Here is a 23,228-nt window from a genome sequence, read left to right on the forward strand (position 1 = left end):
GACTCAGGTGACTCGTCTCTTGTAAACGTTTTCTAAATGCACTATATTCATTCACTATATATGTCACCATATGTAATGTCATACAACAGATGCAGTCAGCGTACCATTTCGACGTACTTTCTAGAAGGTTTTTTTAAATGGAGAGACGGAAAAATGACAAAATTATTAAATAGCAGAGAAGGAGAGTGTTTTTTGCAAAATCCTCCAATAGAAGACTTTGTTATGGTCGTATCCTGGTTACCGTTCTGCTGCTAGAGCTCAAATGCGTAGCTGGAAGATAGATGGTGAGTGTTTTTTCTCTCAGAAATTCATCTATATTATTTCTAACGATATCTCAATATGTTAAATGTTTTCCAAAAAAAAAAAAAATTATTTAATCTTTCTTTAATTAAAGATATTTTCTTATTCTTTGCTATTTCCGTTTCACTGTGTCTTTTGATTTTAGGTTTATCTTATTTTATAGTTAGTGTATGAGTCTGTGAACAATATCCTCTCTAAAATACTAAAAAATTAGATATGTACAAAATACATGAATTAGAATGAGGAGCAGATGCATGAGTCCTAATAAAGAGGTAAACGAATAATTATAAGCAATTTAAAAATGCTTCCGCAATTTTTAAGAAGAGAATTTTGGTTTTGTATAATGCTTGATAGAATTACTTTTTAAATTAATGATAATTTAAGTATTATGTCTGGTGAAAGTTTCTTGATATAAAGTTAATGCAGAGGGCAGAGCAGTGAATGACTGTTGGAGTATTGCCTCACGTGTACATATCAAATCTCCAACCATGAAATCGTGTTAAATATCTAGATCCTTCTTGGTGTATTTCAATTTAATGTTACAAATCGAAGTTTAAAAACTGTAGATCATTATTTTCTCCGTCGGAAGGATAACAAACGGAATCAGTCGTTGGAATTCAAGTGATTTTGGATTGAATTGGAATTATTCTTATGCAATATTTAATTTTTGAAGCAAAGTCCACAGGGTATCGAAAAGAACACAAACTGAAAACAAACATACAGAGTAAGAAAGGAAACAATGTATCTGTTTTACTAGGTTGATGTAATATCAATTGCAATGTATAATCAATTATTTTAATATCCCCATGCTAATTTTCGTATTGTATCTTGAAAAAAAGCGTATTACCACTAATGACAAATCTTTGCATGATTTTGCAGCGTTTATTAGTTTCTTACAGTTATCAAACATTCGTCCAGAATTTATGATTTTAATAAAAGCAATAAAAAAAAATCATGCAACCTGTCGCAATTTTACTAAAAAGAAAATGATACATTTTACAATATTCATTTTGAGCAGAGAGTATTTTTTTTCCTGTTCACTCTATTATCAAATTGACAAAATCAGCGGATAAATTGACAAAGTTAGTGGATACATTGACAAAGTCGGTGGATAAATTGACGAATTCGGTGGATAAATTGACAAATTCGGTGGATAAATTGACAATGCCGGTAGATAAATTTACAAAGTCAATGGATAAATTAACAAAGTCGGTGGATAAAATGGAGAAGGCCGGTACTCTACGTCAGCTACCCAGATATAGTTTGAAGTGATTATAAAAGGGGACATAAATATCTCAAAAGAAAAGTCAACATTATAATCAGTACGTGATTAGAATTTTTCAAAAAAAAAATTCTATCATTTTATCAATTGTATATTGAGATTTCGATAAATCTGTGAATAAGATATTATTTCAAGGGATGAAAGAGAGCATCAATTTAGAAATTATGATCTTAAAAAATGGAATGATTCACAAAATATATATATTATCACTTGCCTTTTAAGCATAAAATGTGGAGGTCACACCTCTATAGCTGTTGTTATTAATGCAGTTTGCAATAAATGAAACTGTTTGATGAATTATGAGCATTTTAAATTCACGCTTTATTGCTTTCTTTTAAACCATGGTGCAAAATTTCTCTTATGGGTAATGTTAAATTCGCCATGACTGTTTATCAATTTTAATTTTAATCGTTAGAATTTAAAATTGACTTATTTTTTTAAATATAATTTTTCTTCCTTGACATATTTTGGTTTCGCAATATAAATGATCCAGATTTAAAACATCTTAAAGTGAAAATGTACTCATTCGCAGTCAACAGCGTAATGTAACTCTGGCTGATACTCTTGGAAGGGACCTCAATTTAAAATGGCACTTTCCTCTGATTCTATCCAAGACAGTTTTAAAAAGCATGAACAGTTTGATGATTTATAAATTGCAGATGTTATATTGCTCACGCTTAATTAAAAAATACTTATGATAGAAGAAAATCTGTGAGAAATGTCATCCAAATGTGCAACCTAATTCACATGTATTGTGCAAACCACATGGAGAACATCATTGTTTAAATTGAATGTTAAAGAAACCTCTCTCTTCTTCTTCTCTCTCTCTCTAATTATTAAAAGTTGACATCTGATTCGCTAGCGCATGAAATATTAAAATCTACCCCGTATTTTGTGAATCTAATTATACAATACCGGAAAAATTTTTGACACTAAACAAATTAAAAAGTGTTCAATGAGTTTGTGAACAATATTATCATCAAATAAATAGCAGGGTTTTAGTAATTTGCAAACCTACCCATGACAAATTGCTTGTGGTATACACTGTTATGGTAAATTTATTTATTGTAATTTCATATCCTGTTAATTTAAATTAAAAAAAAAGACTTTCAACTAAGACCTACTGCCTAAAATGAAGTTAGCTTTTGCCAAAAAACGAAGAAACTTTTTTCTTAAATTGGTGTGTTGTCATAATTGCCATTTATCAAAAGAACGATTAAAATGTACATAATATAAAATCATGGGAGGTAAATCAAAGCAACATAATAAACAATAAACGTTATTAACATTAAATAATAAACAATAAACAAAATAAACATTAAATAATAAACAATAAACATAAAACATTAAATAATAAACAATAAACATAATAAACAATATTGGTCACACTGATCGGATTGAGTACATTTTACATAATTACTAAAAACATGGAATACAGGATGGGGCCTCCCAGTTCTAAATGATAAAAGAAAAGCAAACCGGCAAATAATTCTGCCACAGAATAAGGTGAAATAGAGACTGAAATAGAATGTATGAAATCTTGTATACCACCTGGATTGAAGGCAATCGGAGGAGACATAGTCTTAAATGTAAGTAAGAATATAAACAAAATAACTATTAGCGTGTCTTAGATGTAAAGAACATCCATTTCAATCATCAGAAAACAAACAATACAAAAAACAAATGAAACAGTCCATTTTTTATTAGACAGCGTATTACTCATTATTTGCGGCTGTTATAGTTTATGTAAAGTCCCTGTTTAATTTATATAACTGCAAAAGGTTCATAAAGCTGCATACCAACCATATATATTTACATTCAGTGTATTTTCCCTTATGAAATCCATCAGAAATCTACGACGTTCATATCTCTGTAACACACACGAAACCCTGTCACTGCGCGGTAGTTTACACAGTAGGAACTATATGCATTTTCAATACTCGAGGAACACCAAAATGTATATTGTTTTGACTCAATTTAATTAAAAACAATTACCCTGTTAAATTGTCGTAAAAATAAAACAACTGTGCATTAAAAATTATTTGTCATTTTTTCCCCTCTCAATGTTCATTTGCGTAATTTAACTTTCTAACGTCACAAACGGCTCTTACGTCTATACACCAGTTTTGAAAGGTGCTAAATCCATAAAGAAGATTAACGAAATATACAATTTTGTAGAGAGAAAATTAGAGAATGTAAATATAAGCCTTGAATTCTTATTTTTGGATGTCGTCGGTCCTATAACACACGTGGCCGTGCCGGCAAATTATCATACCGCGCTAACGCTAAATATATCGACAACGTATTATCAATTAACAATAGTTACTTCCATTCATATGTCGACTAGATATATCCCAGTGAACTTGAAATAAAAGACACCACAGAGTCTGACATATTTGGATATTTTTACTAGAAAAAGACTTTAATGGTAACCTAAAAACAAAACTTTATAATAAACGTTATAATAAACGTGATGACTTCAATTTTTCAGCTTCCCTTAATTATGGAGCAATATACCCTCATAACCTGCATATGTGGTTTTTGTATCCCAGTTGAATCGATACGTAAAAGCATGCTCTACGTATAAACAATTTCTAAAACGAGGCAAACTATTGAAAATTAAGTTGATGAAACAAGGATATCAACAGTCTCGTTGGAAGTCATCAAGTTTTATAGTCGATACAATGACCTTGACAGCAAATACAACCTATCATTAAGTCAAATGCTGACTGACTTTTTTCATACAAATTGTTAGGCCATTTGTATGGCCTTACATTATTTACACACTGAATTGCCTACCGATATTTCCGTTTTTTATCGATCATGACAAGGAGCACACGGCGGGTGTGACCGGTCGACAGGGGCTGCTCACTCCTCCATGAAACCTGATCCCACTTCTGATGTTTTTGAAGGTCCGTGTTTGCTCTGCTCCCGATTTGTATTGTTTGAATGGACTTCGAGCTTGAATACTGTTCTTTATCTTGATATTTTATTAGTCTATTTAATTCTTTTATGACCTCCGATTTGTGAAAACGGAAGGATAGATGGTTCGCTTATTACCTTTAAACTTTATAATACAATTCTTTAATGTATTTCGTAAACACTTAATCTATTCTGACAAAGTGTTCGGGTCTTCCTCTTCATATTTAGTCCCACGTATGGCATAATCTTCTACAGAATTCATAAAAGAAATGAAGTTCCTTCGCCAATTGAAAGATCGGGGCTCCCTGTCTTTACGAAATTTTAAGATGATTGCTTTTAGGTCTTCATTTTCAACTACATTAACATCACCGGTAATGATGTGTTCAGCGGGAACTGTATTTAAAAGAAGAAAAAAAACTTCAGAGTATTTTGTTTTAAATGTTCAATATCTAGGCACCGTAAGGTTTCTTTATAATTGAAAAGTTTGGAAGCAACAGTTTGGGACTATCTGTAGGCCACTCAGGGTGTAGACAAATATACAATTATGGACTCTTTCGATGGTGAATATGGTTTGTTATTCAATAGAAAAAATATCAATATTGACCGAGGCGAAGCCGAGGTCAATATTGATATTTTTCTGGTGAATAACAAATCATATTCGCCACCGGAAGAGTCCATAATTGTTTTATTATATAGTCCGTATTTGAATAAATAAGACATTGAAGGCTGCATGACGATACATTTTTCATTAATGAACTTCTGTCGTAGAAATTAAAAAAAAAACCCTACAGATTGCAACTTATAACTTCCGTGATTTCATTTCGCTGTGTGTAAGACATCGAAATGTTTGAAAAATAATCCTGCGAAAGACTTGCCTAACATTTTTTCCTGCTCAGATACACAGCTGGCTCCGGCCGTTGTAACCATACTGTTTTCAACGTTGGGGTATTGATTGTGACGTCACAATGCCGCTGCACGCGCACTGACCCTCCGTTGAATACGGCTTCAAATCCAGTTAATATGTAGTGTTATGAACCGTTTCCGTTTGCATAGATGATATAGTGGCTATTTATAGATTATATAATAAAATGAGATATGGTGAAGTGCAAGACTGAACTTTTTTTTTATTATTAAGAATGTTAAATGTTCACAGCATCATTTCCATTGTTAGCCATTTTAAGTTTAAAGAACCGACGGGTTGAATCAGAATAATTATCCTCCGACACATGTAGTGGCCTAAAGAGCCTTTGCTGGGCAACATCCATAATCACAAACACTAGCTTGTAATCTGCAGTTGAAAAATCCAAGTATGGATTTGCTTTAGCTTCTTAAAATATTCCATTCAAAAATTTCAAGGGAACTTACAAATTAAAGTGTAAAATTTAAAAAAAAAAGAATATAAGTAACAGAAACATAATGAGATTCTGACGTAAATTTCATTTTGTTGTTTTCTTCCCGAACACAAAATTAACGAAATGTAAGCTAGAACGAAATTAAATACGTCTACAGTATACAACGAAGCTCTTTGAGAGAGTATTTTATATATTGAAAAATTGATTGTTTTTTGCAATTCTCCCTTAAAAGGCCGATGTTTTCCTTTGTACAGCTGAAGTCCTCCCGAGCTCTGTTGCCTTCTGATCTTACCTAACTACCTAACCATGAATGGGACAAGATACCAAATCACATTTTGCTCTATGATTGGTAAGTGATATTGCTTCTGTTCCAGTAGAGTTTGTGTCTTAAATGTGTATATCACATTTGTATGCTATTATTTGAATAGTTTGGAGCAACTGACATCCTTGGATAAGAATTAAACTATGAAAGAATGAAAGGGGGAGTAGTTGATACTGGTTAATCAAAATGTTTGTTTTAAATACACATAAGTCACTCCTGTAATATATTAAGTTTTATTATTAATGTTTAAAGGACTATATATACGATGAGAGTTTGGACCCCATTAATCAACATTTTAAAGGATGATTTAGGTATATTAGACTGTTTTGTTATTTTGAAAAAAAGAGTATGCATTAAAAACTTCTTCCGTTCATTTGTCCCATTTTTATTCATTCTTTGACAGTAAATGACACCAGAAATGCTGCTATTTTTTCAATCTAGTTAAAATGAGACAAAAAATGTGCATTTTTCTTGATGTTCATCTTATGGGAAACATTGAACGCAGCTCCAAACAAGCAACATTTTTCTGTCAGTAAAAAGTCTTCATTAGATACCTCTTAGGGAAAGTATAATGTTTTTCTAGCTTACGCTTAATATTTTCTGGAAGAATAATTGCTTGAGAATTGGCATTCTTATTTTTTTAATTTTAGAAAATATGCTGAAAAAAGGTGAATTTTGTGATTTCATAATTCTAAATTAAAGATATTCAGATCAAATTGAACACTATGAAAAAACTTCACCTGTATAGCTGTGCAAAGTAAAACAATGAAATAAAATTCAGGTGTTCATTTTAGGGGCCATTTGAAACCTTTATCACATAAAGTATATTTGATAGACATAGATAAATAATAGATATAATTTTGTTTCCTATTTGAGTATGGCTATTTGCTGTTTTCTACAAATCATTCATTCTTCTACAGCACAATTTAATGTATGGTGAATTTTAATAATGAAAAAAGAAGTCTGAAGTTTTTCCATTTTCAAGAAATATTACTTCTTTTACGCAAGTCAAATGATCAATTTTAGTGTCTTGTTCTTTCATACGGTCCCAATTTTATCAAAATTTTGCCTTTTCATAAAATACGAGGGTTGTACCAAAAAGTCGTAGACAATGTTTATAACTTTGTAATCATTCAACAGGTCGAGGAATCTACCTTATATAAATATTGTTGTCAATGGACTTTTGCGAGAAGCGCTGACTTTTACTAATGACGACTTACTTTTACACTAGGGCAAAATACGGAAGCTCTTTTGCGATATAAACATTTAGCTCAAAAGTGAATTAAACGATAAAAATTGGCCATTTCAAAACAAATATTACGTTGTGTAGGAAGGGACCGTCATCCACCCTACCCTCAACCCCCTCCATTCCCACATTGACCAATTCTTGCTAAGTTTTCCTTCCGAAATGTTTTTCTTCCTTATTTTATTCCTTCAGAAAAATAAGATTGAAAGGAGATACTGCCCCTCACGAGTAAGTTAATTTAAGTTATGTAATTCTGCCTCATATCATATATTGCGTTGATTACATACCGGTAAATCACATTAGTGCCCCTACCACCATACCTATAACCACTATTAAGGTTTTCTTGGCTATTATCAATTCCGTACCTCCGTACATAAGGCAGGTTTAAATGTCAAAGTAAGTCGTCGACTGTAAAAGTTAGTGCTTCTCGCAAAAGTCCATTGCGCACAGAGGAGCTTACAGCAAACAATCGTCCAATCCAATGAATGAGCCGAAAAGCATGATGGTCTACTACATGTTTATATTTTAACACAAACACGTGGGCCAGGCAAATGAAGGACGCGATTTTGAATGACTGCGGGAAAGTCAACTAATAATTATTTTTAATATTTTTGTGAAAAATACGAAGAATAAATACTAATAAAGATTTCCCATGCTCACATTCACAAACAAAGCCAATTTTCCATGTTAAATAGTATGTTGAAATACACCTTACAAAGTCCTCACAAGTAAATAAGAATCCAGTTTTTATAACTTGATATTCGTAAATTTGCCATGCTACTGGTGTTAATCGTTGTTGCTTTATTATTTGTTTACAAGAAATTAAAAGTTAATGTATTTATTTAAAAAAGTAAGTTTATTACTGCACGGCATTTATTTTACACAGTAATTCTCATGTATTACACATTAATTCTCATGTACATTGATTTTGAACGTGTATTGATTAGCATATATATCGTAGTAAACAATGACAATATGTGAGTACACCTCAGAGTCGATTGTTTTGGACCAGTAAATAGTCACGTGATATTCGTATTCACTGATAGTGCAGCACAGGAATCGCTGCCAGGCAATTGTCAACAAACGGACTTGTCCACCGGATTGTAGAAAACCCAAATTTTACCGTTGAAAAACATTTGTATGTAAATGTAGGCATGGAATTCGTAGATAATGATGTACATATTGTATTAAGTGTGTAAAATTTTTTGATAAATGCAACATGTCTTTCCGAGAGCGATTTAAAAAAACTGGCCTTTTCGAAACGTACATGTAGTATTTGTTGTAGTAACCCATAATGCAACTCATTTAGCGGATTGGTCGGTTTGTCCGTCATGTTGGTGCCTCATTTAGCATGTAAATTTATTCAGAAGTCACAGAAAATAGTTTCCTTGACTTGTTCAACTAATATTAACCAATTTTTTTGACTATCATTTATCAAATGTCCATTAAAATAGTGATTTTTTTTAAATGAAAATCGTTCACAGTAATGGGAATATGACGATTTAAAGGTCGAAATGGTCTCTCTAACGCTTAAAATCCGTATAATTTACGTATTTTACAATTGCAATTGCATTTGTTTTTCTGATATGTAAAACATGAAATTCAAATAAATATCAATAAAAGCAGAAAAGAAAGTTGCTTAATATAAAAAAAAATTCATGTAGATGGCATCGGAGACAGAGGAGTGGTGACGTAATTTTAAAGCGTACTCTAGATGATTTCTATGTTTATCATCATCAAGGTATCAAAAACCGATAAAAACCAGGTAGTGCCCATATACCTCCGCATAATTGCCGTAAATCTAACTAAAATATTATTCACTATTACAGCTGTTAAAGAGAGTTACAAGAAATAGGAGAAACCTTGCAAACACTGAACACTTTGTATACATAAATTACACATGTAGTCGGGTAATTTTAGATTAATTTACTCATGAGTAACTCTCCTCAACCTAAATTGTGAAATTCAAGACCCCTTTGTCCAAAAGCTCTGGTGTTAGGGCAGGGCTCTACTGATCATTTAGTGAAAATGCATTAATTCTTTAAAAATCATCATCTCTGCCCCTGGTTATGAAACATCAAACTAAGTGCACGGTTATTATAAGTAAGGATGTCTGCAAATTTCTAACACTTAAATGAAAGGTTTGTTGGTATTGTACGTAAAAACCGGGGTCATCTGATGTAAGATTGCGGTTTTGCGACATAAAAGAGGACGACGGGAGAGAACATATCCTAAAACGATTAAGGATACCGGAAGTAAAAATAGTAGAAGAGTAGGAGAAAAGTACAAAGAGAATATCGACAAAATTAAAGGAATGTTAGTATTCTTAAAATGGAAAATTTTGACATCATTTATTTCTAACCAAGGTCTTGTCAAACCATGGCTTGGTGCCAAAAGGTGGGTTAAAAACTGGGATTATTCTGGTACACTGTACATACACTACGCCGTAGTCTATAGTCACATTAGTAAAATTAGAATCTACCGTCAAGTTAAAGAAAAACATACATCCAGAGCTGTTGCAAATTACCAAGCAAATTATTTTTCCGATTTTTGATTGTTGATAGCCCTATTTCTCATTTATGAGCAAGATATCTGCCTCAATCAATTTATTTCACTTCATTATATAATTATCACATTGCCGTTTTATGTAGGGTGTATCATAAGCAGGTGACCGTAAAGGCCCTTGTGTCTTGAAGTATTCATAATAGAACCATTTTCTTTTAGGTATTAGGTATTATTATAATATCCATCTTAGGTAATTCTTTCTCCTTAAAATGAGAGTTCTTCAATATTATGTAAAAGAGTAACAAAAATTTAATGATATTAAACACCTTTAGTTTATGGCTTTATTGAAATCCTGAGGAAAATATGATTTTAATGCAAAGAATAACACGGTAAACAAAGTTCGATAACTCATAAATTAATAATTAGTTTATTTTCAAAGTTGGTTTCGTTCATTGTTTTGAGATTTCCAGGCCTAGTTTGTTTATTTCTCAAATGGATTGTTGCTAATAATAGCAACGATGATTCTTTTAAAAAAAAAATTAAAAATCAAGTTTTCACGATAAATGCAGGAATCAATCTTCATTAAAATGAGACTTTTTCCGGTGTTTGAAAACATTTGATAAAAAATAATAATTACATGGCAGTCTGTGACCTTTGCTACAAGAACACTGCCAAGACTATGTCGTTTTCTTTTTATCTATTAATATATTGGGCTTAAAATTGCTATTATCTCGGGAAAATGAGATTAAGTTCATTAATTAAGCAGCCGTGACATCATTTGGATTTAAGTGATTCCTAAGATCGTTCGAATACTCCATATACAAGTAATTAAAGAAATAATAACTGGTTTTATGCGAAAAATCGCGTATTCAACATGAAATATGGAGATAAACAGTAATCAAGCTCAAAGTCCATTAAAACAATACAATTTGGAAGGCAAGCAAGCACGGACCTTTAAAAGCATCAGATGTGGGATCAGGTGCCTTGGAGGAGTAAACACCCCCTGTCCATCGGTCATACCCGCCGTGTGCTCCTTGTCATGATCGGGCAAACGGAAAAATCAGTAGACAATTCAGGGTTTAAATAATGGCCTGGCCTAACAATTAGAATGAAAAACCTCAGTCAGCATTAGACTTAATGGTAGATTGTATTTGTTGACAAGATCATTGTATCCACCATAGAACTTGCAAAAGATTGATATCCTAGTTTGTCAATAGCTTGTCTCCGTTTCAGAAATTGTTCGTAAGTAGAGCATGCTCTTGCGTATTGAATCAACTGGGAGACATAAACTCCATATGCAGGAGATAATGGTATATTGCTTCCTAAATAAGAGAAGTTGACGATAAAAAAGTTGATCACGTTTATGATAAAGTTTTGTTGTTAGGTTACCATTAACGTGCTTTTCTAGTAAAATATCCAAATATGAAACAGATGTGTCAGACTCTGTGGTATCTTTTATTTCAAGTTCACTGGGATATACCGAGTAGACATATGCATGGAAGTAACTATTGTTAATTCATGATACGTCTTCGATATGTCTAAGTGTCGAGTTGAAGGCCAAAGCAAGTGTTTTTCCCTCATGTTTAAGTTTCTGAATAAATTCTGCTTCATATGAATATAAAAATAATCTGCCAATAAAGGACCGCAATTGGTAATAGAGATTGTTCTTTCTGACGTATCCGTACAAGTATCTGTATCCGCATACGTATCAAGGTGAGAGAGGCATCTCGATCCCGATGTCTAAACTATTTACTATAATTTCCATCGTTATTTGTTTGGTTTTAAAGAAACCCCATTCATATAATAATAGCATATGGTATTTTTTCTTATAAAAAATGTATTAACCTGCTTTAAACGTCTTTCATTTTAAAAAATAGATAATGAAATTAAATAAATTTGTATTTGTTCTCATTATATTGTTTAAAACTTTGATTGCAATTTTGTTTAAAAACATTTATCGGGATCCCCCTCTCTCCCTCTTAACATCAGGACATTTTATTGATTGAATCTGTAATTAACATTAGATGACATAAAAGTTAACCCCCCACCCCCACCCCCCACTCACACTAAAATGCAAAAGACGTTGATATCCACACAATCAACAAAACCTTGTAGCCGTTTTCTAAAGAGAAATTGCTTCCAGACCCTTACCAGTATATGCTTAAAAATGCCAGTTCACCCCCCCCCCCCGGGAACACACACAAATTTTCATAGCGTCTGTTGACTTTCTTCATTCTTTTTTCAATGAACTATTTGACAAATACCTGTATGTCTTCCCTTCCCCTCCCCAGTTGAAATTGCTACTTTCGTGCCTATTCTCATACGGCTTGATTTTGCTTTATATTTTGTCCTTTCAGCAGTATTAACTTGAAAAGACTTCATGGCGACAAAAAATAGGTAATGAAATGAAAATGCAATAGTTAAATTTGATTTTCCTTTTAGTTCTCTTGTTGTCGTACATGCGTATTATATATAATCCATGGTTTGATAAAGAAACTGTTTCATAATATGGTATTCATTATCTTAACTCTCTTTTTGTAAGAAAGAAAAGAACATTAGGCTAAAAAATTCCAAAACAATAGGTTTATCTATTTATTCTATGCTACCTTGTCCATCTAGCTGGTTTTTATTTATTTATTCATATTTTTAATTTTATTTATTTATTTATGCATTTTGACCAAGATCGGGACAAGTGTGAGTAAATTCAACAAGCAGTTTATAGAATTGAAGAGAAGAGGCTGCTTCAACGTAGCAGAGAAATAAAAAAAAAAAACACAGAATAAAGGATAAAATTTATACAAAACATTTAATTGATAAATTATCAGCATTTTTTTTAAAGAGTTTTGATCCCGCTTGTACACAAAGAATTACAGTAGTCTAAATTTCAATAAATAAATCATTAAGTAAACTTTAGACAACATGTATATAAAGTAATGTATAAGACATAAATAAAAAAATTTTCTCCGTTTATCTCTCCTTTTATCGACAATTGTTAATTCATCCGCGATAAAAATGCGTGTAATTGCATTACTTTTGGAATTGGTAGTCCTTTCTCAAGCTCTCTGGAATTTCGGATACGGCTATCACATAACAATTTAGGGAATTTAGAGTCTTCAAACCATCCCAATTGCCAGCTTTCCAAAGCCTTTCTAGAGAACTATGTCCATCATATATAATCAAATGATATACAGAATGTTAATAATGATAAAAAAGAAAATGAGGATGGAAATTTTCAGTGCCCCCCCCCCCCCCCCCCACACACACAAACATTCACACAGAGTATGCAGTATGGTCAAATTAATCTTTCACAGTTAATGTATCCGTAATTATTTTTGTGGAAAAGAGGAACTCAAAACTTAATATCCATACCCCCCTCTCCCCCCCCCCCACCCCCACAAACATACATACCCAGTAATAGGTTTTTTAAGAGTTTGATTAATTTCTACACATTTTTATTGTCAAAGTTTTGCTAAGGTGACTTGTCATTTTTTGGTTTCTTTTTGGTTTCTCCCTGCCTCGGCCCAGCTTCCCCCTTCTCCACTTTGTTAATCAATTTTAAGTGTCTGCTTGATGTATACAAACTTATACTCATCTAGAATGTTTGATCTCTGACACCTCGTACAGTTAAACTTTGTTAACTCAAATCCTTGGATATATCGAAGTTTTAATTGGTCCAATCAAGTTGCAAGAGATAACGAGCGTTGACTGTATGCATTATGGGGAATATGTCTTGTACTGGTAAAGGTTACTTCGAGAATGAAACAATAATATATCCTGATATTGTGTGTGTGTGTGTGTGTGTGTGTGTGTGTGTGTGTGTGTGTGTATGAGAGAGAGAGAGAGAGAGAGAGAGAGAGAGAGAGAGAGAGAGAGAGAGAGAGAGAAGAGGGAAGTCCCTTTTTAACTTTTTTTTAATTTTTAAACAATTTAATAAAAATATACATACTTTTTTACTAATTTTATTTTTTTTCAAATCCATCCATAAAATGATAGGTGTGAACAGCAACTTGATACGTTTTATTAGAAATATTACTATATATCTTATTTTCCAATGAATGAGGTTAAAATCAAACAAGAAACGATGGAAATGGTACCCACGGTTAAATCATCGGGATCGAGATGCCTCTCATACCTCGATACGTATACGGATACGGATACGTATACGGATACGTCAGAAAGAACAATCTCTAGTATAAATCTTTGACACACAAAGTATCTTACGGAAGCCCAAGAGCGCAAACCAAAAATAAATTTAAAAATAATAAACGAAATTATTGAATAAAGAAAACGAAATTATTAAATAAAAACAAATGAAATTATTAAGTAATGAAAACAAAATTATTAAATAAAGAAAACGAAATTATTAAATAAAAAAACTGAAACTAAAATAAGGAATTTATAGATGTGCATGGTAAGGGCCTGAACCCATGAATCATTCCATAAAGGACACGTGTTTTATGACCTGATTTTGTTTCGACATTAAAACAAGTGTGATATTTGCATTTACACTCAGCTATTCCTGTATCGATAACATAACCAGTTGGAGTAGACAATCACAATACATGAATAGGGGAGAATTTTACCTTTGTTATCCAATATGCTTAGATCTATGTTTTTATCTTATATTAACATGATTAATGTAAACTTTGACCAGTCTGATGAATTGGCCAGTGATGACAAGTTTAAGTTAACAAAATATTTCTTAAACCCTCAGCTCAGAAGGTCTATTTATCAGCAAACAATGAATCTGGACATGAAACATCAAAGACATTATGCTAATAAATTGCACAAATATTTAAGATATACATGTCTGCCAAGATTCCGTTATTTACAACGGCTGAACTTTATAACATTTAAGAAAATTCCCATGGCTATACATCATTTTTCAATTATCGCACAGTACAAAAATGCTGTAAAATGATATGTTACCGCTCGAATTTTGCGAGTTTGTTTGACATTATAAAAAATGTTAAAAGAGAGCAAGTGCAAAAATTAAATATGTCAAAGTGGTTACAATGAATAGATTTTAATGATTGCGTTCTTTATTAAAATTAAGCAAAACACTTCTAATTTCTTGGTCATTTTATCAAAGCATAATTAGAAGTGATGCACTAACTATTTGTTCTCACGTATTTTAAATGACAAATTCTCATTCTGTATTTATAAGTCAGTGATAGTTGGGAACAAACAATGTACACACTTGCATAACAAACCCCACAAAGTATTCAAATCATTCCCTTTATTGTTTCAACAACCTAAGATTTATGGGTACACAGATAGGGCGCTAGGTTTAGTTCGGGGGAATTCATCAATACGATACGCAAGGTCTTGACCTTTAGCGATTCATGAGCTCTTTTGGAATGTCATTAATAAGCAGAAATAGCCATCCTCGCTACTTCTAGGCTTACATGCTCAAACTTTGACGTTGTGGGGATGCGACACAGCATCAAATTCCCGTAAACAAAATTGAACAGTTATGAATCATTTACTTCAAAAATGGGAATTATAGGCTGTGAGCACATACTATTTTTCTACGTTTGTCAATTTGACATTTATCTAATTTTTTTTTAATTTTTTTATTTCCCCCACACTTGTTTTAATGTCGAAACAAAATCAGGTCTATATAATAACTAAGTGTTGCTTTATAACACATGCCCTTTATGGAATGATTCATGGGTTCAGGTCCTTACCATGCACATCTATAAATTCCGTATTTTAGTTTCAGTTTTTTACTTAATAATTTCGTTTTTTATTTAATAATTTCGTTTTTTATTTAATAATTTCGTTTTTTATTTAGTAATTTCGTTTTCTTTATTTAATAATTTCATTTGTTTTTTATTTGATAATTTCGTTTTCTTTATTTAATAATTTCGTTTTCTTTATTTAATAATTTCGTTTTTTAATTTTTTTTAATTTTTTTTTTAGGTTACACTTTTGGGCTTCTGTAGTATCTGTGTATTTTGATGTTTTTAATATACATGTATGTAATTCTGTCTGTTCAACCTTACTTGTTTGTCATCATAACTTCTCGTATTCTTTGCTTCATAAATAGCTTAAAATGCTTTTGGCCACAATTGATCATACAGATGATTAAGATGTGGAGAAAGGTTTGGTCATGACGATTTTGATTCCAAAGGTATGGCAAATAATAAAACAATTTTTACAGTGTGCAGTGAGGTTTGGTAATTACGATTTTGATACTTAATGTGTTCCCAATAATAGAACAATTTCTACACTCTTCATTTCAGTCTCATCAGAGGGACTGCAATGCCGTGTGACGTCAAAAAAATCTATTTTTAATTAGAAAAAATATATGACATTGTATTTTGAGTTAATATATTTACCTTATATGATTTATCTAGATTCAAAATAAACAGAAATGATTTTGTATTACTCAAACGCAACTTATTGTCAAGGGAACTAATTTTCTCAAGTCTTTGACATATTTATGAACAGAAGAAGAAATAATGTGGTTATGTTTTTCAGCTCACGATTATATGATAAATGAAAGATAGGAATTCATTTTCGTTTTATTTTTATATGTGTTTTACCAATAGGTCTACTTTCATTTCAGCAGTCTCTGTATCTGTTGCGCTGGCAGTGACCTCAAGTAAGTATGTCTCGCTGTATTTTGTGCAAAAAGCAGATTGTGTTCTTTCAGTTTTAATCATTTAATATCAGAGTAAAATCAACTATTAACAAATAAGTAAAATAATTGTAAAACACATTTGTGCATTACTAAAGGAACAATGTTGTTGGGATCAGCATATCTTGAATTTATAACCAAGCAGCCAAATTAGCCAGTTAAATCTGTAAAAGAAGACGTCAATGCTTAAACAGGAAAAGTAGCCTGAATTACGATGGTTTAAAGGTTGAAACAGAAGTCGGTTTCTGTAATACATTTGCGTACCTGTTTATATTACTATGAAACTATATTATTTAAAATAAATAAATTTATATGAACATAAATAAATAACTGACGACATCAACTATATTACAGAAATGCACTTAAATGTCATTCAGAAGGGGGTATTCAGGCAATGTTGATGTCATTGTTACTTTTTAACCAAATATTGAAAAGAGTGTCTGTGATATCAAGAAAATTTTAAAACATTGAACAAGATTGAAATGTGATAAAATATGCTCAAATTTAATCCTTAGCTACAGAGTTGACAGTGACATCAGCTGAAACAACATTAGACACATCAACTTCAGCAGAAGCAACCACTACCGCTGATGCCACCACTACTATGGTAGATTCTACAACGTCACCAGTGACATCAACTGAAACAACATTGGAATCATCAACTTCACCAGAAACAACCACTACCACTGAAACCACCACTACTATGGTTGATTCTACAGCGTCGACAATGACATCAACTGAAACAACATTGGAGTCATCAACTTCACCAGAAACAACCACTACCACTGAAACCACCACTACTATGATTGATTCGGCAGCGTCGACAATGACATCAACTGAAACAACAATGGACTCAACAACTTCACCAGAATCAACCACTACATCTACCACTACTATGGTTGATTCTACAGCGTCGACAATGACATCAACTGAAACAATATTGGAGTCATCAACTTCACCAGAAACAACCCCTACCACTGAAGCCACCACTACTATGGTAGATTCTACAGCGTCGACAATGACATCAACTGAAACAGCAATGGACTCAACAACTTCACCAGAATCAACCACTACATCTACCACTACTATGGTAGATTCGACAATGTCGACAATGACTTCAACTGAAACAACATTAGACACATCAACTTCAGCAGAATCAACCACTACCACTGAAACCACCACTACTTTGGTTGATTCTACAACGTCGAAAATGACATCAACAGAAACAACAATGGATTCAACAACTTCACCAGGATCAACCACTCTATCCACCACTACTATGACAATGACATCAACTGAAACAACATTAGAGTCATCAACTTCACCAGAAACAACCACTACCACTGAAACCACCACTACTATGGTAGATTCTACAGCGTCGACAATGACATCAACTGAAACAACAATGGACTCAACAACTTCACCAGGATCAACCACTCTATCCACCACTACTATGTTAGATTCTACAATGTCGACAGTGACATCAACTGAAACAGCAATGGACTCTTCAACTCCACCAGAAACAACCACTACCACTAAAGCCACCACTACTATGGAAAATTCTACAGCTCCAGGTCCTTCCTCCTCTATAGGAGTATTTCTGTTTTTCCTTCTTTTAAGCATACACAAATTATTGACCTTACTTGTGATACAATGATCCAATTGTTTGCCAAACATTAACGATTTTTTTCCCCTTACATTTTAGTTCTTATTATTCAATTCAATAAATCCTTGACTTCAAAAATTAAATTGTTTCATATACCTGTTCCAACAGAGTTTGAAAAAATAGAAGTAACTTGTGTTACGTGTAATATAGATTTTTTTTAAAATTATTTTTTATTGTATTATTTATTGGGATGGTGTAGATTTTTAAAAAAATCTCTTTTTATGTACATGTATAACAGTGATTTGATTGATATTACGTTACGTCATTCGGCGGTATTTCAGCTATATTTCGGCGGTATGTCAGTGATAGGTCAAACAAGGTGAAGCACTATGTTAATTTCTCTTATGTATTTACTGTCAATATAATTTACATAACTTATTTACCAATCGTGATTTTGACTAGTCGGTATTAAGTCGGTGGTCAGTGTTATTGAGATAATGATGCTAAACCTGTTAAATTATCTTGAATTTGAATGAACGTCAAATGTAAAACAAAGAGTAACTAAAGACAGTAGAATTTAAAATGTCAGACACAATTTGAACAATGAAAATTATGAAACACTGACCACAATTTATCATGTCACATTGGTAACTCAAAGGTTAACGAACTGGCATTGTCGTAGAAACCAGGTTTTGGGTAGAAATTGGACATGACAACCCTAGTTGCGGTTTTTCAATAATAAAAACTGTATACTTAACAACTTGTTTTCCTTTAAGGTACATATGTACATACATCTACGACAGGTTATCCAAAAGTTATCAAACAGTTTGTGGACTGATGCAATAAAATAAATTCTATGTAGCTTGTGCTTACAAAATTTGTATGGAACATAAATCAACCAAAGTTTAAAAAAGTGATGAAAATTTTAGCTTGATACGTTGACAATTTGCCAATTTAACATCAAATGCAGAAGACATTATGCGATCACCCGGCGTTGATACCATTGAGCTTTATGATGTTCGTCATTGCTTCTCAATATCTGCTCCTTCTGCCTCAATACTCTTTTCTTCACAAGTTACCCTGATGTTTAAAACTGACTGAGTCCTATCTTTTCTAATTATATAACTTTGAAATTTCATGAACAGCAGACTTCAGAATATAATATTGAAAACGGATCTGTACAAAAGAGAAAAAAATCCCACCTGACTGTCTCAGCTTCATCCGCTTGTCAGAATTCAATTGCTACGGCATAAGAACAACGTTACATTTCAACGTGACTGACTTTGGACACCCGGACCGAGACTTTGCATTGAAATGTATCTGTACTCTCTATGAATCTTTTAAGCCATTTCAAAACAGGTAATCTGGACACATTTTGTCTCTCTGCAGCCTTGTTTAAACTTTTCCGAGGTTCATGACAGTTTTTAAAAGTGAATCTTAAAAGATTGATGAAAAAGACAACCCTCCCCCCTTCCGACCCTAACAAAAAATACTATAGTAAACTATAGTTAACTATAGTTTACTATAGTTAACTATAGTAAATCAAATTTCCAAAGTTTTTACTATAGTAAATCAAAGTTCCAAAGTTTTTACTGAAGTAAATCAAAGTTCCAAAGTTTTCACTATAGTAAATCAAAGTTCCAAAGTTTTTACTATAGTAAATCACAGTTTCAAAGTTTTCACTATAGTAAATCAAAGTTCCAAAGTTTTTACTATAGTAAATCAAAGTTCCAAAGTTTTCACTATAGTAAATCAAAGTTCCAAAGTTTTTCTATAGTAAATCAAAGTTCCAAAGTTTTCACTATAGTAAATCAAAGTTCCAAAGTTTTCACTATAGTAAATCAAAGTTCCAAAGTTTTTACTATAGTTAATTGAAGTTTCACAGTTTTCCCTATACTTAATCAAAGTTTCAAAGTTTTTTTCATTAGTTTAACAACTTATGTATTTTTATTAATTTTTTTTTATTATTTAGCCGTTTTAGGGGAGGGGTGGATATGGGGTTGGTTGGGGCTGGTTTTTGTTGTACATCTTTATTTAAATATACAAAGTAGTTAATTCAAATGCAATATTTACATTTATAAATTTAAAAAAAATACATGTTGACTGAAGTTGATGAAGCAGATGTTTTGATTCTAAATGACACAATAATATATTATTTTTTCTCCATAAATAAGACTTAGGTTACATCAGCATAACATTAAAATTAAATGCATTAAAATAAATATTGCTTATTTATCGGCGCAAGCGACAACCTTTACATTAAAATTCATATCTTGTACATTATTCTTTTAGGGGAGGGGTCTGGTTTTAAAAACGTTCTCTAAAGGTTTTATGAATCTTAAACTTGAAATATCATAAAATGTAAAGAATGGGAATCAAAAACACAATTCCACAGGATTTATCGTACGTAATCAAAGTTTCAAAGTTTTTACCATAGTAAATCAAAGTTCCAAAGTTTTTACTATAGTAAATCAAGTTCCAAAGTTTTCACTGAAGTAAATCAAAGTTCCAAAGTTTTCACTACAGTAGATCAAAATTCCAAAGTTTTCACAATAGTAAATCAAAGTTCCAAAGTTTTTACTTTGGTACTATAGTTAACTATAGTAAACTATATTTAACTATAGTTTACTATAGTATTTTTTTGTTAGGGGAAGTCATTTTTAACCTCTTATTTCTTATAACATTATATCACAAGATGAAACTGCACCTTTCAGTCAACTTAATGGTCACTGAAAGGTCTGGAATGAGTGACAGAGTTTAATCCTGTATATATATATATATATATATATATATATATATATATATATATATATATATATATATATATATATATATATATATATATATATATATAAATCCAACCATGTGTGCCATCAATGTCGTCCTCCAGTAAAAGTTTAAATATGAAACATAAAATATAAAACAGATGTGGTATTTTTTTTTAATTTTCAATACAGTGGGTTATATCGGAATCAACGTATGAATGAAACGGAATATCAGTTGTTAATAAAACGTCGTTAAATTATCCAAATGTCGAATTGAAGGCCACAACAAAAGACTTCTTCTTTTCATGTAGATATTTTTGAATAAATTCTGCTTTAAAAGAATGCAAAACAGGTCTGGCAATAAAGGGCACAACTATTACCCATGGAAATTTCAGCAGGTTGTTTAAATACTTCATCTACAAAGATTACATGAATATCATCAATGAGAAACTCAAGCATTTTTAAATATTACTCTCAGAGTACATGTTTGTAGAATCAGAATGTTTTTTATAATTCAAATTAGTTTGCAGATGAGAAATCACAAAGTATGCAAATTTACGTGTTCAATATGTACTGAAGAAGCAGCTGTCTATGATGTCAAAAAGCCCTTTGCCTTTTTCACAACTAAGATAAAAATTTGAAAACTCTGTAATTTTTTGTTTAATAAATATATTGTTTTTTTTTTCCTTTTACAATGCTATCAAATGTGATAGAAATATAAGATTTACTTCGTGTCCTACTACAGCTTACATACTTGTTGATATCGTCAAATGGTTGTATTGTATCATGTAGAAGTTTTTGAATAAATTCTGCTTCATATGAATACAAAATAGGTCTGCAAAAAAGGGGGTGCAATTAGTTCCCATGGGAATTCCAACAGATTGTTGGAAGACCTGATCTCCAAAAAATACAAAGATATTGTCAATCAGAAACTAAAGCATCTTTTTAATATCAACTTCAGTGTACCTGTGTGTACAACCAGAGTGCTTTTTAACAAAATAATTTTGTAAATGACCAATTGCAATGACAAGGTAAGTATCTTTACAAGTTCCATTTTTATAGAAAAAAACCCGGCTGTCTATGATGTCAAAAAGTCTGGACTTCAATTTATCGTGGGGAATGGTTGTATAAAGTGTTAAGAATTTGTTTGGAATTTTTAAGTATCCACATCTGATTTACACCACTTCTCGAATATACTGTTGAACAGTACTCCTTAAGTTTCTCCTTCATTATGTGACACTACTCGTGATTAAGAAGACTGGTAAAGTTTAAATAACTGTTTTATTATTTACAATCCAAAATGGTAAACAAACAAACAAAGGTTTAAATCAAAGGCAAAAGGTACTTAAAGTCTCTCTAAACAACAAGTGTTTTCCATAGGTCTCAGAGCCAAGGATGGTAAAAGGCACCGGGTTTTATACTGGAGGGCACTAATATATGCCTCATCCATTGAAACTTGCCAATATCCAGATTTCAAATCTTAACTTGAAAAGCATTTTGCTTTTCCTAAAGTAGCCAAAATATCATCAACTAGTGGCCAAGGATATGAATTGATTTTTGTTATTTTATTCAACTGTCTGAAGTCGAAACAAAATCTTTTAGACCCATCTTTTTTATCAACAACTAATGGAAAACTCCATGGTGATTTAGATCTTCGAATTACATTTGCTTCTAACATTTCATCTACCGCTTTATCAACAATTTTGCGCTTGTTTAGAGGAACTCTATATGGTCGCAATTTTATTGGTTGATGATTTCCCATGCCAATTTTCATTTTCACCGTGTCTGTCTGACCTAAATCCGATTCGTGTTCAGCAAAAAGATCTTCATTAGCAAAAATTAATTTTGAATTTTTTTCTTTGTGAGCATTCGGAACGTCAATTTTATCATATTTATTTTACCGCCCGTTTCATTTGTTGTTTGAATTTCATTTACCGAGGCCACCGATGTTTTGTTTACATTATCTGCTTGACGAAGTGTACATCCTCATTTAATTTTTATTGTTTTATTGGTGTTGTTTAGAATTGGCAATCTATTGTTATTCATAACTTTTGTTATAGAGTTTTCTATCATGAGTCTTTGTTCGCTTCCTACAAAGCCATTTTCAAATGATAAAATTTCAACTAAACCATCTTCAACAACAAAATTGGATTTTAGTTTTCCCAAACAAACATGCGCCGTTTGTGACTTGATTAATGACTTTTTCACTGCTCTTACCACTGTGATTTATGAATATCTTCTTCAAATGGAATGTATATTTTACCAATTCTGAATGACCCTAA

General features: G+C 31.9%; 1 protein-coding gene across 1 annotated transcript; it reads left to right on the plus strand.

The window, feature by feature from the left end:
• The first annotated feature begins 6,115 nt into the window (after positions 1 to 6,115).
• On the plus strand, positions 6,116 to 18,309 carry LOC133202136 (mucin-2-like). Its single transcript, XM_061337912.1, has 3 exons — positions 6,116 to 6,205; positions 16,504 to 16,539; positions 17,091 to 18,309. The coding sequence occupies exons 1-3, from the start codon at positions 6,163 to 6,165 to the stop codon at positions 18,230 to 18,232; spliced, it is 1,221 nt and encodes a 406-aa protein (XP_061193896.1). The 5' UTR covers positions 6,116 to 6,162; the 3' UTR covers positions 18,233 to 18,309.
• Positions 18,310 to 23,228: the final 4,919 nt, after the last annotated feature.

The sequence above is a fragment of the Saccostrea echinata genome, unplaced genomic scaffold (genome assembly GCF_033153115.1).
Source record: "Saccostrea echinata isolate AGI-Se365-2 ecotype Australia unplaced genomic scaffold, CSIRO_AGI_Sech_v1 ptg000046l, whole genome shotgun sequence".
Classification (NCBI taxonomy): domain Eukaryota; kingdom Metazoa; phylum Mollusca; class Bivalvia; order Ostreida; family Ostreidae; genus Saccostrea; species Saccostrea echinata.